Source organism: Cervus elaphus, chromosome 2 (genome assembly GCF_910594005.1).
Source record: "Cervus elaphus chromosome 2, mCerEla1.1, whole genome shotgun sequence".
NCBI lineage: Eukaryota > Metazoa > Chordata > Mammalia > Artiodactyla > Cervidae > Cervus > Cervus elaphus.
Genome location: NC_057816.1, coordinates 22,652,618 through 22,668,565, shown reverse-complemented (window position 1 = coordinate 22,668,565; position 15,948 = coordinate 22,652,618). Strand labels below are relative to the sequence as shown.

Genomic DNA, 15,948 nt, shown 5'->3' with positions numbered 1-15,948 from the left:
ATCAACAAAGCTAAAAGCTGGTTTTTTGAAAAAATAAACAAAATTGACAAACCATTAGCAAGACTCATTAAGAAGCAAAGAGAGAAGAACCAAATTAACAAAATTAGAAATGAAAATGGAGAGATCACAACAGACAACACTGAAATACAAAGGATCATAAGAGACTACTACCAGCAGCTCTATGCCAATAAAATGGACAACTTGGATGAAATGGACAAATTCTTAGAAAAGTATAACTTTCCAAAACTGAACCAGGAAGAAATAGAAGATCTTAACAGACCCATCACAGGCAAGGAAATCGAAACTGTAATCAAAAATCTTCCAGCAAACAAAAGCCCAGGACCAGATGGCTTCACAGCTGAATTCTACCAAAAATTTAGAGAAGAGCTAACACCTACCTTACTCAAACTCTTCCAGAAAATTGCAGAAGAAGGTAAACTTCCAAACTCATTCTATGAGGCCACCATCACCCTAATTCCAAAACCAGACAAAGATGCCACAAAAAAAGAAAACTACAGGCCAATATCACTGATGAACATAGATGCAAAAATCCTTAACAAAATTCTAGCAAACAGAATCCAACAACATATTAAAAAAATCATACACCACGACCAAGTGGGCTTTATCCCAGGAATGCAAGGATTCTTCAATATCCGCAAATCAATCAACGTAATACACCACATTAACAAATTGAAAGATAAAAACCATATGATTATCTCAATAGATGCAGAGAAAGCCTTTGACAAAATTCAACACTCATTTATGATTAAAACTCTCCAAAAAGCAGGAATAGAAGGAACATACCTCAACATTATAAAAGCCATATATGACAAACCCACAGCAAGCATCACCCTCAATGGTGAAAAATTGAAAGCATTCCCCCTGAAATCAGGAACAAGACAAGGGTGCCCACTGTCACCACTACTGTTCAACATAGTGTTGGAAGTTCTGGCCACAGCAATCAGAGCAGAAAAAGAAGTAAAAGGAATCCAGATAGGAAAAGAAGAAGTGAAACTCTCACTGTTTGCAGATGACATGATCCTCTACATAGAAAACCCTAAAGACTCTACCAGAAAATTACTAGAACTAATCAATGAATATAGTAAAGTTGCAGGATATAAAATTAACACACAGAAATCCCTTGCATTCCTATATACTAACAATGAAAAAACAGAAAGAGAAATTAAGGAAACAATACCATTCACCATTGCAACAAAAAGAATAAAATACTTAGGAGTATATCTACCTAAAGAAACAAAAGACCTATACATAGAAAACTATAAAACACTGATGAAAGAAATCAAAGAGGACACAAACAGATGGAGAAACATACCGTGTTCATGGATTGGAAGAATCAATATTGTCAAAATGGCTATTCTACCCAAAGCAATCTATAGATTCAATGCAATCCCTATCAAGCTACCAACGGTATTTTTCACAGAACTAGACCAAAGAATTTCACAATTTGTATGGAAATACAAAAAACCTCGAATAGCCAAAGTAATCTTGAGAAAGAAGAATGGAACTGGAGGAATCAACCTGCCTGACTTCAGACTCTACTACAAAGCCACAGTCATCAAGACAGTATGGTACTGGCACAAAGACAGAAATATAGATCAATGGAACAGAATAGAAAGCCCAGAGATAAATCCACGAACCTATGGACACCTTATCTTTGACAAAGGAGGCAAGGATATACAATGGAAAAAAGACAACCTCTTTAACAAGTGGTGCTGGGAAAACTGGTCAACCACTTGTAAAAGAATGAAACTAGAACACTTTCTAACACCATACACAAAAATAAACTCAAAATGGATTAAAGATCTAAATGTAAGACCAGAAACTATAAAACTCCTAGAGGAGAACATAGGCAAAACACTCTCCGACATAAATCACAGCAAGATCCTCTATGACCCACCTCCCAGAATATTGGAAATAAAAGCAAAACTAAACAAATGGGATCTAATGAAACTTAAAAGCTTTTGCACTACAAAGGAAACTATAAGTAAGGTGAAAAGACAGCCGTCAGATTGGGAGAAAATAATAGCAAATGAAGAAACAGACAAAGGATTAATCTCAAAAATATACAAGCAACTCCTGAAGCTCAATTCCAGAAAAATAAATGACCCAATCAAAAAATGGGCCAAAGAACTAAACAGAGATTTCTCCAAAGAAGACATACAGATGGCTAACAAACACATGAAAAGGTGCTCAACATCACTCATTATTAGAGAAATGCAAATCAAAACCACAATGAGGTACCATTACACGCCAGTCAGGATGGCTGCTATCCAAAAGACTACAAGCAATAAATGCTGGAGAGGGTGTGGAGAAAAGGGAACCCTCTTACACTGTTGGTGGGAATGCAAACTAGTACAGCCACTATGGAAAACAGTGTGGAGATTCCTTAAAAAACTGGAAATAGAACTGCCATATGACCCAGCAATCCCACTTCTGGGCATACACACTGAGGAAACCAGATCTGAAAGAGACACGTGCACCCCAATGTTCATCGCAGCACTGTTTATAATAGCCAGGACATGGAAGCAACCTAGATGCCCATCAGCAGATGAATGGATAAGGAAGCTGTGGTACATATACACCATGGAATATTACTCAGCTGTCAAAAAGAATTCATTTGAATCAGTCCTAATGAGATGGATGAAACTGGAGCCCATTATACAGAGTGAAGTAAGCCAGAAAGATAAAGAACATTACAGCATACTAACACATATATATGGAATTTAGAAAGATGGTAATGATAACCCTATATGCAAAACAGAAAAAGAGACACAGAAATACAGAACAGACTTTTGAACTCTGTGGGAGAATGTGAGGGTGGGATGTTTCAAAAGAACAGCATGTATACTATCTATGGTGGGGCAGATCGCCAGCCCAGGTGGGATGCATGAGACGGGTGCTCGGGCCTGGTGCACTGGGAAGGCCCAGAGGGGTCGGGTGGGGAGGGAGGTGGGAGGGGGGATCGGGATGGGGAATGAGTGTAAATCTATGGCTGATTCGTGTCAATGTGTGACAAAGCCCACTGAAATGTTGTGAAGTAATTAGCCTCCAACTAATAAAAAAATTTAAAAAAATAAAAAAAAAAAAAAAAAAAAAAGACTTGTAATGATTATTCCCACAGACTCCTCATTTTCGTCTTTCTGTCCTTATTCCTCTTGTTTGTCTCTGTGCTTAAAAAAACCTGGTAGACTCCCAGTGTCTCCGCACATCATTTTTCCTTCTCTCCAAGCTCTGTTCAGGATCAGGGCTGAAAAGGACAATAAATATGTGGTTTTCCTCAGAACCCTCAATATATATAATCTGAGATTTGAAAGGAATTGAGACAAAGGTGATTCAACCCTCACCTTCTTTTTCCTCAATGCCTCACTGACACTGAACCTTAGGACTCCTTCTACTCTACGGTCCTTAGAAGGTCAGTTTCTGACAAGGAAGAAGACAGTATCCATCACTGTGGTCATCAGTCCTTGACATACTAAGGGAACAGGCCACAATTTTTATATGAGAATTCTCCCAGAAGGTTTTCTTCACTTGCAAGGACAACATCCACCTTCAGTTCAGTTCAGTTCAGTCACTAAGTCGGGTCCGACTCCTTGCGACCCCATGAACCGCAGCATGCCAGGCCTCCCTGCCCATCACCAACTCCCATAGTTTACCCAAACTCATGTCCATTGAGTCGGTGATGCCATACAACCATCTCATCCTCTGTCATCCCCTTCTCCTCCTGCCCTCAATCTTTACCAGCATCAGGGTCTTTTCAAATGAGTCAGTTCTTCACATCAGGTGGCCAAAGTATTGGTGTTTCAGCTTCAACATCGGTCCCTCCAATGAACACCCAGGACTGATCTCCTTTAGGATGGACTGGTTGGATCTCCTTGCAGTCCAAGGGACTCTCAAGAGTCTTCTCCAACACCACAGTTCAAAAGCATCAGTTCTTTGGCACTCAGCTTTCTTTACAGTCCAACTCTCACACCCATATATGACTACTGGAAAAACCATAGCCATGACTAGATGGACCTTTGTTGGCAATGTCTCTGCTTTTTGATATGCTATCTAGGTTGGTCATAACTTTCCTTCCAAGGAGTAAACGTCTTTTAATTTCATGGCTGCAATCACCATCTGCAGTGATTTTGGAGCCCAAAAAAATAAAGTCTGACACTGTCTCCCTGTCTGTTTGCCATGAAGTGATGGGGCCAGGTGCCATGATCTTAGTTTTCTGAATATTGAGCTTAATGCCAACTTTTTCACTCTCCTCTTTAACTTTCATCAAGAGGCTCTTTAGTTCTTCACTTTCTGCCAGGGTGCAAGGGTGGTATCATCTGCACATCTGATGTTACTGATATTTCTCCTGGCAATCTTGATTCCAGCTTGTGCTTCATCCAGCCCAGCATTTCTCAAGACATACTCTGCATATAAGTTAAATAAACACAGTGACAATATGCCTTGATGTACTCCTTTTCCTACTTGGAACCAGTCTGTTGTTCCATGGCCAGTTCTAACTGTTGCTTCCTGACTTGCATACAGATTTCTCAAGAGGCAGGTCAGGGGGTCTGGTATTCCCATCTCTTGCAGAATTTTCCACAGTTTATTGTGATCCACACAGTCGAAGGTTTTGGCATAGTCAAGAAAGCAGAAATAGATGTTTTTCTGGAACTCTCTTGCTTTTTCAATGATCCAGAGGATATTGGCAATTTGATCTCTGGGTCCTCTGCCTTTTCTAAAACCAGCCTGAACATCTGGAAGTTCTCGGTTCACGTATTGCTGAAGCCTGACTTGGAAAATTTTGAGCATTACTTTACTAGCGTGTGAGATGAGTGCAATTGTATGGTAGTTTGAGCATTCTTTGGCATTGCCTTTCTTTGGGATTAAAATGAAAACTGACCTTTTCCAGTCCCGTGGCCACTGCTGAGTTTTCCAAATTTGCTGACATATTGAGTGCATCACTTTCATAGAACCATTTTTTAGGATTTGAAATAGCTCAACTGCAATTCCATCACATCCACTAGCTTTGTTCATAGTGATGCTTCCTAAGGCCCACTTGACTTCACATTCCAGGATGTCTGGATCTAGGTGAGTGATCACACCATTGTGGTTATCTGGGTCGTGATGATCTTTTTTGTACAGTTCTTCTGTATATTCTTGCCACCTCTTCTTAATATCTTCTGCTTCTGTTAGGTCCATACCATTTCTGTCCTTTATTGAGCCCATCTTTGCATAAAATGTTCCCTTGGTATCTCTAATTGTCTTGAAGAGATCTCTAGTCTTTCCCATTCTATTATTTTCCTCTATTTCTTTGCACTGATCACTGAGGAAGGCTTTCTTATCTCTCCTTGCTATTCTTTGGAACTCTGCATTGAAATGGGTATGTTTTTCCTTTTCTCCTTTGCTTTTCACTTCTTTTCTTTTCACAGCTATTTGTAAGGCCTCCTCAGACAGCCATTTTGCTTTTTTACATTTCTTTTTCTTGGGGATGGTCATGATCCCTGTCTCCTGTACAATGTCATGAACCTCCATCCATAGTTCATCAGGTACTCTGTCTATCAGATCTAGGCCCTTAAATCTATTTCTCACTTTCACTGTATAGTCATAAGGGATTTGATTTAGGTCGTATCTGAGTGGTCTAGTGGTTTTCCCTACTTGCTTCAATTTAAGTCTGAATTTGGCAATAAGGAGTTCATGATCTGAGCCACAGTCGGCTCCTGGTCTTGTTTTTGCGGACTGTATAGAGCTTCTCCATCTTTGGCTGCAAAGAATATAATCAATCTGATTTCGGTACTGGCCACCTGGTGATGTCCATGTGTAGAGTCTTCTCTTGTGTTTTCAGAAGAGAGTGTTTGCTATGACCAGTGCCTTCTCTGGGCAAAACTCTGTTAGCCTTTGCCCTGCTTCATTCTATACTTGAGGCCAAATTTGCCTGTTACTTTAGGTGTTTCTTGACTTCCTGATTTTACATTCCAGGCCCTTATAATGAAAAGGACATCTTTTTTGGGTGTTAGTTCTAAAATGTTTTTTGGTTGGGTTGTCTATTTTTCTGAGAGTGAGTTGTATGAGCTTGTGTATTTTGAAGATTAATCATTTGTCGGTTGTCTTATTTGCAATATTTTCTCCCATTCTGAGGGTTGTCTTTTCATTTTGTTTAGTTTTATTTGCTATGCAAAAGCTTTTGCATGCTTAGCTGCTCAGTCATCTCTGACTCTTTGTAACCCCACAGACTGTAGCCTGGTCTGGAGCCTCCCAGGCTCCTCTCCATGGGACTTTCCAGGCAAGAATACCAGAGTGGGGTGCCATTTCCTTCTCCAGGGATCTTCTCGACACAGGGATCGATCCTGCAATTTCTCCTGCATTGTAGGCAGGTTCTTTACCTGCTGAGCCATCTGGGAAGCCCTATTTAATTAAATTCCATTTTTTTATTTTTGTTTTTATTTCCATCACTCTAGGTGGTGGGTCAAAGAGGATCTTACTGTGATTTATGTCACAGTGTTCTGCCTACATTTTCCGAGTTTTATAGTTTCTGACCTTACATTTAGGTCTTTCATTTGAGTTTATTTTTGTGTGGTGTTAGGAAGTGTTCTAATTTCATTTTAACATGTAGCTGTCCAGTTTTCCCAGCACCGCTTATTGAAGAAACTGTCTTTTCTCCACTGCATAGTATATTCTTGCCTCTTTTGTCAAAAATAAGGTGCCCATAGGTGTGTCAATTTATCTCTGGGCTTTCTATCTTGATCCACTGGTCTATATTTCTCTTTTTGTGCCAGTACCATACTGTCTGGATTACTCTGGTTTTGTAGTATGTTATGAAGGCAAGAAGGTTGATTCCTCCAGTTCTATTTTTCTTTCTTGAGATTACTTTGGCTATTTGCAGTCTTTTGTGTTCCCATAAACTTGTGAAATTTTTTGTCGTAGTTCTGTGAAAAATGTCATTGGTAATTTGATAGGATTGCATTGACTCTATAGACTGCTTTAGGTAGTATATTAATTTCCACAATATTGACTCTTCCAATCCAAGAACATGATACGTCTCTTCATCTGCTTTGTGTCCTTTTCATCGGTATCTTGTAGTTTTCTGCATACAGGTCTTTTGTCTCCTTAGGTAGGTTTATTCCGAGGTATTTCATTCTTTTTGTTGCAATGGTGAGTGGGAATTTTTTCCTTAATTTTTCTTTATGATTTTTTGTTATTAGTGTATAGGAATGCAAGGGATTTTTGTGTATTGATTTTGCATCCTGTGAATTTACTAAATTTATTAGTATTAGTAGTAGATTAGTACTAAATTTATTATTGATTAGCTCTAGTAATCTTCTGATGGTATCTTTAGGGTTTTCTATGTACAGTGTATCACCTGCAAAGAGTGAGAGTTTTACTTCTTCTTTTCCAATGTAGATTTCTTTTATTTATTTTTCTTCTCCGATTGCCGTGGGTGGCCTTCCAAAACTTTGTTGAATAACAGTGCTGAAAGTGGCTATTAATTGTAATTGTCTTGTCTTGTTCTTGATCTTAGAAGAAATGTTTTCAGTTTTTTACCATTGAGAATAATGTTTGCTGTTTTTTACATATTACTTTTTAAAAAACTTTATGAAGTCATTTTAACAGAGAAAAACAAATCAAAGGGAAAATCCATCATCCCACCACCACCACCAAAAAAAGAAAAGAAAAACCCTCAACACTAAAATAATCATTGCATATATATTATTAGATATTCCAGATATAACAGAAGCATTTGGGAAAGTCCCCAGTTTCAAAAGTTGTTTACTAATAAGCAAACCCTGCTGGATCTTCCTTATTGGCTCTTTCAGATCCCCACTCAATCCTTCTGCAACTTTCTCTGGACCCCTCCCTGAAGGTTGGCTTTTATCGGCTACATCAGTGGTTCCCTGGTTACCTGGTGTCTACTTGGGAATTATCAGGGGAGGCACTAGCTGAGAGGGAAGGAGGGAGAGGCAAATTACACGCATGGGACTAAGACATACAAACTACCAGGCAAAACAGATAAGCAACAAGAATATATTGTATAGTAATTATGACTATTAATTGTAATAATTTGTAACAGAGTACAGCATATGAAAGTATCAACATACCAGGCTGTACACATGAAATTAATATGAATATGTAAATCAACTATACATCAATAGAAAAGATAGGGGCAGAGTTTGGGCAATGAATTGAGGGAAGACAGAATAATTGCTAAAGGACTATTGTCCAGCTACTGAGTATACATCTAAGGGGCTGCACTGAGTTAAGCATATTTCCATGTGCTTATTGGCCATTTACACATGCCATTTACACACATGGATGTGTCTTTCAAATGATCTGCAAATATATGAAACTGTATTTTATCATTGAAATATATTTTAGTTATTAAATTGCTAGAATGTACTTTGGCTAGAATAAATTGATCAAATCTATGTACTGCACATATTTTCCTAGTATATGGTTTGCTTATGAATATTTTTGATAGGTATTCTAATTTGAAAGAATTCTATCTTTTTTTTCTTCTTTGGGATCTCCTGTTTAAGAAATGTCTAAGAAATCTATGCCTACAGGAAGACATTTTCCTATGTTTTCTTTTAGAAGACACATTTAAGTTTTGTGTTTATTGTTTTGATACACTTTAATTTTTGTGTATGCTGTTAAATAGAGATCAAATTTAATAGTTTTCTCATGAAAAGTTAGTATTTCCAAGCATCAGGTTCTTAGTTTTTCTTTCTCTCTGGAATTGTCTTATTACTTGGTTAAAAAAAACAATTAACTGTATAGATGAGGATCTTTTTCTGAATATTCTATTTTATCTGTTATTCATTTGTCTGTTTTATAACAAAAAACTCAATCTTTATTTGAACATTACACTAAGCTTTAAAATCAGTAAGTTCTTTGTGTCACTTAAAGTTCTCCAAGAAGCAAATGCCAAGAAATATCAGACTTGCAAGACATTTATTACTTCCCTGATAGCTCAGTTGGTAAAGAATCTGCCTGCAAGGCAGGATACCCTGGTTTGATTCCTGGGTCCAGAAGATCCACTGGAGAAGGATAGGCTACCTACTCCCATATTCTTGAGCTTCCCTTGTTGCTCAGCTGATAAAGAATGTGACTGGAATGTGGGAGACCTGGGTTCGATCCCTGGGCTGGGAAGGTCCCCTGGAGAAGGGAGCAGTTACCCACTCCAGCATTCTGGCCTGGAGAATTCCAGGGACTGTATAGTTCATGGGGTCGCAAAGAGTTGGACACGACTGAGGGATGTTCACTATCTTTCACTTTTAAGACACTTACTATAAAAAAGTCTATGAAGGCTAAAATAGGGGGCTAAAAGTCCATGAGAAAGGCCTTCAGACCTCAATGAAAATCTGACATCTAAGAAGGGGACGACAGAGGATGAGATGGCTGGATGGCATCACCGACTCGATGGACATGAGTTTGAGTAAACTCCGGGAGTTGGTGATGGACAGGGAGGCCTGGCGTGCTGCGATTCTTGGGGTTGCAAAGAGTCAGACACGACTGAGCGAATGAACTGAACTGAGCTGAACTGAAGAAAAGAGAGAGAGAAGGGAAATCCCAGGCCACAGTGCAGTTCTATAATTCTCATTAATAATGATAGAAAGTCCCTAACCAAAGACTGTCTATCAGGAGATGCATGTATAATATACAACATATAAAATGGCCAGCTCCTGTGTGACCCACCAGGCCAAACTGTTGGCTGAGGACATCTCAGAGTAAGCATGGACTCTGCCTGAACACTATGGTGGATCCAGAGCAGTATAAGCTACAGACAGTGACTGATGCTCCCCACAGATACTTATCTTGCCTGGGAGCTGAGCAGCATGTCTAAAGCTGCGAAAGTCCACCCTCAAAGAAATAAATGATACCCCAAAGTTCTTTCTGATTTATTTATTTACTAGTATTTGTATTTACTATAATATTCCCTTTATTATTTATAGCAATAAAATTTATTATTGTTGTTACTCAAACAAGATAACACAATTTAACAAGTATTTCTTATCCTCCAAATACACCTGATATTCCAAATATACAAGCTGAAAAGGCACTGGAGAAATAGAAAACTTACAGAAAACAGCAACTACTTTAAATCTGTAAATTACCTTATCAGTGAGACAAGGTGCTACAATCAAATGTTGAAATCCTAACCCCCTCAATGATAATGATATTAGAAGGGACCCTCAGGAGGTTCTTAAGTCATGAAGATGGAACCCTCACAATTGAGATTAGTGCACTGAAAAAGACATTTCACAGAATCACTAGCCCCTTCCACCAAGTAAGCATATAATGAGAAGGGTGTAGCCCAGAAAAGTGCCCTCACTCATCTATGCTGGTATCCTGATCCTAGACTTCCAACCTTCAGAACTGTGAGAAATAAATTTCTGTTGTTTATAAGTCATTGAGTTTGTGGTATTTTGTTACACTAGCCTGAATGCACTGAAACAGGTTTAAATAAGCTCAAGAACCATTGAAAGGAATATAGTTTATCATTAGCATATGACTTTTTTCATGATAAATCTCATTAGATGAATAAAACAATGTCTAACATATTTCTCCTAACTGAATGTGCAATATTTTCCTTTACAGTGATAAATAACAAACTGCAGTAAGAACTATATGCTCTTTTTCGAAACATTTTATATCATTTTATATAATAACAAATGCAAGTTCTATAATAAAGCAGCCAGTCCCCTTACTGGGATCCTAAGGTACGTGTGTATTATTCCTTTAATTGTATTCTGTTAATGCCATCTTTGGCAATAAAAGATGAAACTACATATATTCTCTTTAGTATTACATGACCTGGGCTGATGGAGGCTCTCAAAAACAGGTGATACTATGGTACAAATTTTGCAATTTGCCAAGGGAATAAGAAAGGAGAAAACTAAAAAGTAAGCTGATAAGAAACATAGAACAAAAGGAACAGATCAGAGAATATGATAGCACTTTAAGCTATATACTAGTTTGTATTAAGACAATTTATTGAATCCTGTTGCCTATACCAGCAATATTATCAACAAGCATGAGAATGCTTCTATAGTATTTGGCACTTCTGTATTTAGATAGGCAAAGTGTAATTTTAAATTTCTATGATTTATACTTCATCACATTTGTACAGAGTAGGAATAACACAGAAGATAGAAGTATTAAAAATTATATTTAAAAAGGTCAGCATATTTGTTCTTTTTATAAACAAGTTGCTATTCAGTAAACTGATATGAGGTACAAGAAATACAGGGGACAAATATGAGATAAGACCAGAAGTAACAAGACAAGTCTATTATTCCAAATATAACACAATATGTGGAAGTAACATGGTGATAAACAAAGACTCTTCTTGAAAAATACCAATAAAAACTAATAAAAACTTGAATTGCTTTACAATATTGCCTCTTCAAATTAGAACATAGTTCTCCTCTGGGTTTTAAACAGGAATTTCCTCAGTGTCACTTTGATATCCTTGTTCCTCAAACTGTAAATCAAAGGATTGAGCATGGGCACCACATTAGTATAAAAAACAGAAGAAATTTTTCCCAGGTCCATAGATCCAGGAGAAGAATATTTAAGGTACATGAATGCCGCTGAACCAAAAAAAAGAGAAAGAGCAATCATGTGGGAGCTACAGGTACTGAAGGCTTTTGATCTTCCTTGAGTGGATTTAATATGAAGAATACTAGTGAGGATGAAGATGTAAGAAATTAGGATGGTGAAACTGGGTACTGTGATGTTAATACCCACGACAAGGAGAACTACCACCTCATTGACATAGGTGCTGGTACAAGAGAGTTGGAGGAGTGGGAGGATGTCACACAAGTAATGGTTGATGACATTAACATTGCAGAAGGTTAGTCTAAGCATGCACCCTGTGTGGGCAGACGCTCCAGCAAACCCCATCACATATGCAGCCAGAGACAACACCAAACAGACCTGATGGGACATGGAGACCTTATACAGCAAGGGATTACAGATGGCCACATAGCGATCATAGGCCATTGAGGTCAACATGTAGCACTCAGAGATGACAAAAAAGAGAAAGAAAAACAGCTGAGTCATGCACCCCACATAAGAGATGGTATTCTCCCTGAATACAAAGTTCATCAGCATCTTGGGGGTGAAAACAGAAGAGTAACAGAGATCAGTGAAGGACAGGTTGAAGAGGAAATAGTACATGGGGGTGTGGAGGTGAGAGTTTAGACCAATAAGAAGGATCAAGCCCAGGTTGCCCACCACGGTGACAACATAGATCGCTAGAAACAGGTAAAAGAGGGGTTGCTGGAGCTCTGGACGGTCTGTTAATCCAGCAAGAATAAATTCAGTCACTAAGGAGTCATTTCTAGCCAGCATTCTCAACTTCAAAATCTGTGAGAACAGAAGAAAATTTCATTAGTAGGGAACACAGCTCTGTCCTTACAAAATCACTTTTATATGAGCTTTATTTATGAGACAGAGTCCCAGACTGGCAGAAATCATGTACGTCCTCCCCTGCTTCATAGTGTTTGGAGGCACGCACATCTCAACATTTAAGTCACTCTTTTTTATCAAATTTATTTATTTTTAATTGAAGGATAATTACTTTTCAATATTGCATTGTTATCTACCAAGCATCAACATGAATCAGCCATAGGTTTACCTATGTCCCCTCCCATGTCTTTTGCTTTCATAAGTTGTATGGGACAAATCACGGCTCTAACTTTATTTTTACTAAAAGATAAAGGGATGGGGCAGCTGAGAAACAAATCTACCTGTTGACAAGTTTCAGTGGTGGGAATGTATCCCCATCTCTCTAACCTACTCATCTGACCAGTCACTTTTTCATTTCTATTCAAGTTTCCATCACTCTACTAGATATCTCAGTTTCCCTATGATGACCTTCAAGAAAGAGAGAATTCCTATAGAGCAGAGGTCACACCAATATTCTGCTTCCTGGAAGGAAGTTGTTAACAGTCTATAGGAGTTACAGACACTTTACAACAAGATATCATGAAGTCAATAATTGGTAACAGGTATGGAGGAGAACCTTGGTGGCCTAAACATATACTCCATTTTTCTACACATTCTCCTGCTCTATTCCATCCTAGAAGAACAGAGGATGAATAAAACAAGGTGGATGTACTTTACCATGTTTTGTAGGATAGCATGAAAGAGAAATAAATTAATTTGGGTGCTGATTAAATTAGGTGTTAAGTTAGTGAAAACAAACCAAGCTGTATTCTTATAATGACATGTATAGCTGTATAATACATATATTTCAACAAAAAAAATTTTAGGAGAAAAATATTTTCTTCCTCTGATATTGCTATGTTCTGTATTTGTCATTGGAACTGCTATAGTTCCCCTGCTACCAGAATGAGGACAAAGCCAACACAGAGGATATGCTCAGAACAATACAAGCAGTTGAGTCAGAGATCCAGACCTTGGAGTTTCTTGTTATTCAATATAAATACTTTTCCTCATTTTTTAGCAACAGAGAAAAAAAGAAACTTGGTTAGTTCACATTCCTTCCATTGAGGAAACTCAGTGCCAAGGGAACTTCATATGTATTTCACCTCCACTGTTCTGGAAGAACTGGCTTTGGAGATATCGACACTGAGCAGATGCAGTCACAGAATCTTCTCCCTGTGTTGGCAAGAGTCAGAGCATTGATACAGCAGTCTGAATGTTACGGAAGTTAGTCTAAGGTTCAGATTAAAGTTGTAGCTATAAATCTATTAGGAGACTGTAAAGGGAAACCACAGACTAGGCAGCTACAGCTATGTTGTAGATTTCATGGCATTTGCTTAAGGCTTGTAATTTTTTTTATACCTGATTAGAAATCCAGGACTAAGTCTCCCCTAAGACCTTCCCATTGTGATAAGCTCTGCAGGCAAGAAATTGGTGTCTATTTTTACACCCTAATCATGACAGTAAATGTTAGTTTTCCTTCAGGGAACGTACATCTCCTGGGACATAGAAAAAGATCCTCTCTGTTCTTCATAAAAATGAAAATAACTAATGTCACTGAAAATTTCATTAACTGTCATTCCAGGTAACATATTAATTTTTGTAGAAATTTATAAACCCTTCAGTAAAGGTTATTTATTTGCTTTGTAAGATAGTTTGAGTATCTTTAAATATTTATGAACATTTTATAGACATATAGTAAAAGGATATTTTTATTGCTTTTAGACATTATTATTGCATTTAGACATTATTGTTTCAGTAAAATGCTATTAGGTATAATTCTAATCCAATATTCCATGAAAATTTAGTTTGGGCTGTTCTGACTCAATATGTCTTTGCTTTTAATAAATTAAGTCTATAAGAAAATCAGGCGCTTCCCTGGTAGATCAGCTGGTAAAGAATCCGCTGGAATCCAAGAGACCCTGTCTCAATTCCTGGGTCAGAAAGATCCCCTGGAGAAGGGATAGGCTACCCACTCCAGTATTCTTGGGCTTCCTTGGTGGCTCAGACAATAAAGAATCCACCTGCAATGTGGGAGACCTGGGTTCAATTCCTGAGTTGGGAAAATCCCCTGGAGGAGGGCATGGCAACCCACTCCAATATTCTTGCTTGGAGAATCCCCATGGACAGAGCAGCCTGGAGGGCTACAGTCCATGGAGTCGCAAAGAGTCGGACATGACTGAGTGACTAAGCATAGAGCATATAAGAAAATCACTGTTCAAAGACTTCTATTTCAAGAAAATATGACTTTAGAATTCCTAGATATGTATTAACTTCTATTCATGCTTATGAGCAGCTAACATTTATTTTGAAATAAGTATAGATCCACAGGGAGTTGCTAAAATAATATAGAGTCCCTTGAACGCCATCTAGCTTCCTATCATGATGACATCTTTCACAATTGTTGTGTAACAGTAAAACCAGGTAATGGACACTGGTTTAGTAATGGTAACAAGACTTCAGGACTGCAGACAGTGAGATTTTAGCAGTTTTATATGCACTGAGTGTTCACACTGTGTGTGTGTACATGTGTGTAGATCTACACAATTTGATTCTTTGTATATATTCATGTAACAACACCAAGACAGGATACAGAACTGTTTTACTACCTTTAGAAATTCTTATACTACTCTTTTATAGTCACACCCATCCCCTTCCACCTTCATTTCTGTTTTCTCCATCTCTATCTCTTTCATCTCCACCTCCATAGTCAAGTCATTTGGAGGATAATAAATGAAATCAAACAATATGCAATCTCTGAGATTGGCTTTTTTCACTAGCCATGATGCCTTTAATGTTCATCCCATTTGTTGCATGTATCAATAGCCATTTCCCTTACTATTGAGTAGCATTCCATTTTTTACAATTTAAGTTTATTCCACCTTCAGCAGTAATTTAAATATTACTGTATTCTTGTATTTATACAAAAGTAAATCTGTTTTATTTATGGAAAATGTTTCAGGGGCAGAGGCTAGAAATCACAGTTGAAGCTGGTTCTTCTCTGAATCCCCTTTAAGCCAATCTGAGTCAAGGCTCTCCTTCTTCTTTCTCTATGAATAAAGACTGAGACATCCAGATTTTTAGCAGGTTTTTAATAACCGGTCAAAGACAAGGGGAAAGCAAGGAATGCCCTACCCCTGCACTTTGTGAGCGTGTACAGCATCATTACCAGTCACAAGCAAATTAGTCAGGAAAAGGCATTTGGTTATAACAAAATTTCTATTATCTAAATTTATTATCATTCATTCAATCCCAGTACACATGTGATAGTTTCAGAACTGCAAATCAATACCAGTGTTTGAGAAATACATTTACTGTCTGGTGTACATTGCTTGTATACAGTTTTTTTTCCCCCTTTTCTCCTTACAATGTATAGTCAAATAAGTAGGTAACACCATCAAAGAAAGAATTTACAGATACACAAAAGGGAAAGTCTACCATGAATCCTATGATGCTAGATTAGAGTCAGAGATAACATGTTTCTATCAAATATATATTAAG

General features: G+C 37.8%; 1 protein-coding gene across 2 annotated transcripts; it reads right to left on the bottom strand.

The window, feature by feature from the left end:
• Positions 1-11,399: 11,399 nt before the first annotated feature.
• Positions 11,400-12,823, bottom strand: LOC122704958 (olfactory receptor 8B3-like). Of its 2 annotated transcripts, XM_043920116.1 has the most exons (2): positions 12,816-12,823; positions 11,407-12,352 (listed from the first exon to the last, which is right to left on the bottom strand). In XM_043920116.1, exons 1-2 carry the CDS (start codon positions 12,821-12,823, stop codon positions 11,407-11,409), a joined length of 954 nt encoding a protein of 317 aa, XP_043776051.1. The 2 variants fall into 2 exon arrangements, with proteins under 2 accessions (XP_043776060.1, XP_043776051.1); XM_043920125.1 differs by lacking the exon at positions 12,816-12,823 and having other exon boundaries at positions 11,400-12,366.
• Positions 12,824-15,948: the final 3,125 nt, after the last annotated feature.